Genomic DNA, 1,859 nt, shown 5'->3' with positions numbered 1-1,859 from the left:
TCTTAGCTTGCCGCAAATCAAACGTATAGAACTAGATCTAGATGTAGGTCGGGCTCAAATAAGGGGGGTGGGAACTACCGAAAAAGCACCAAAATCTCTAGATTTTTATCTAGATCTAGAATCTAGCTAGATCTAGTTTTGACCCCACCGACGATTACTTCTGGTTCTAAACTTTTTGATGGGCGTACTGATATGGAAAGATAGCCTATCAAACCTAATTGCAAAACATCTACTAATCGTGGTCAAATTCAGAGGGGGGAGGGGGGGAGGCATGCTGTTCATTTTGTAGTCTAGATTTAGATCAAGATAGATCTAGATCTAGACCTAGACTTAGAATAGGCTACATGTACTGATAAAACCAAAGATAGTGAATACTATCATTGATAAAACATAAAACATTGATACCGGCTATTTAAATCAGTATCGATATCCAGTTGGCCTAATCAAAAGTCGGGACCACCATACCCAAGGAGTGTCCATTTCCCTTTCTCAGGCTTGTCATGCATTGCTAGATCTACGTATAAAGTTATTGTCTCCCTCCATAATTTCCACTTGTCAGCAAGCTGGCCTGCTTCATTTCTGAAATTCAAAGGATGTGGTGGTGGCAGTTTTATTTAGTGTCACACTAAAGGGGGATAAAACTTGTTGACTTTAGAGATAGGAAACTTTGATTTGGTTGCGTCCCTTGGTTCATTCACGGAGCTTACGAATTAGAATCTAGACCTAGGACGTGACGTCTGCTAGATTGCCTGAGTGCGCGTTTGTCACGGAACTTTCTAGATCTCTAGATGTAGAGTCTAGATAAAGAATCACCAAACAAAGTCTAAATTATTTTACCTGTTGTCATTTAAGTGGGCAAACCTTTTCACTTCTGACACCATGTTATGATGTTATGTATTCTTGATATTTCTAGAATCTATGTCAGACGAGCACAAGACGATAGTAAACATTCAGCCATTTTCGTATCGAACATCTTCACTTGATCTATATTCAAGTATAAGTATCGAATATCATGATACTCTATAGTAAAAAAATCTAAACCATGTACCATAAATATTATAAGCTAGCTAAGACAAGAGACCGTAAATAACAATAAAAAATTATTGGCTTGGGCTGGTCAGTTAGAGATGTAATGATCTACAGTATTCTACAGATCTCAATTAATGGGTTATTTCCCCTTTTCTCTGGGCCCACCGGGTTGTTTCAGTTGTTTGTCCCTGTCTGTTAGGGTCACCCACAGAAAGGTCACCAGAGTTTAGAAAAACTCGGTCATAGGTCACGGTGATACTTCCCTGCTCTGCTGATAGTCTTCGACTTGACCTACTTCTAGTTCCACGGCCTGCCTCACCGATCTGCGCTGTCGACTGTCGACGCGACCGTTTGTTCGTGTTGTTCCTCTTGCCTTCTAGGCCTAGACTCTACTCCCCAGCCAGCTGCAGTTGAGTGCAAACGAACTGCTACTACGCTGATCAACAATGGCTCTGAACTTTGCCCGTTTGTCTCAACGACTTGGTAATAGATCTACCGGACTTCGACAGGCAAGATTTTTGTCGAGCACACCGAGTCCAAACCCATCTGTAAAAAAGTAAGTTTTTTTCTGACAGTGACAAAAACAACGAACAACATTTAGATCTACACCTGTCTTCAAAATTCTAGAGAATCTAGTTTAGTAATCTCTTGGTGGACTTTGAACCGACTGCTTTCCGAAACCGAATTTCATTTCTTTTGATTACGAAACACGAGTTAGAGTTAGAATCTAGATTTCTCTAGATTCTAGATCTAGATCTAGAATCTAGATAGTTAGATATATAGATATAACTTATTAGGCTCTATGTGATGAGATAATGGCTATGTGGGGG

The 1,859-nt window shown here is 40.1% G+C and overlaps 1 protein-coding gene across 1 annotated transcript in view; it reads left to right on the top strand.

Annotated features, from left to right (window-relative positions):
* Nucleotides 1–1,183: 1,183 nt before the first annotated feature.
* LOC101850523 (long-chain specific acyl-CoA dehydrogenase, mitochondrial) overlaps nt 1,184–1,859 on the top strand; it is a gene marked incomplete in the record, with an annotated part of 17,667 nt that continues 16,991 nt past the window's right edge. The window contains 1 exon segment of the mRNA XM_013089770.2: nt 1,184–1,585. Within this exon segment, the coding sequence (XP_012945224.1) occupies nt 1,476–1,585 (110 nt within the window).

Source organism: Aplysia californica, unplaced genomic scaffold, assembly GCF_000002075.1.
Source record: "Aplysia californica isolate F4 #8 unplaced genomic scaffold, AplCal3.0 scaffold01040, whole genome shotgun sequence".
NCBI lineage: Eukaryota > Metazoa > Mollusca > Gastropoda > Aplysiida > Aplysiidae > Aplysia > Aplysia californica.
The sequence above is the reverse complement of the archived record's forward strand: the minus strand, read 5'-3'. Positions and strand labels throughout refer to the sequence as shown.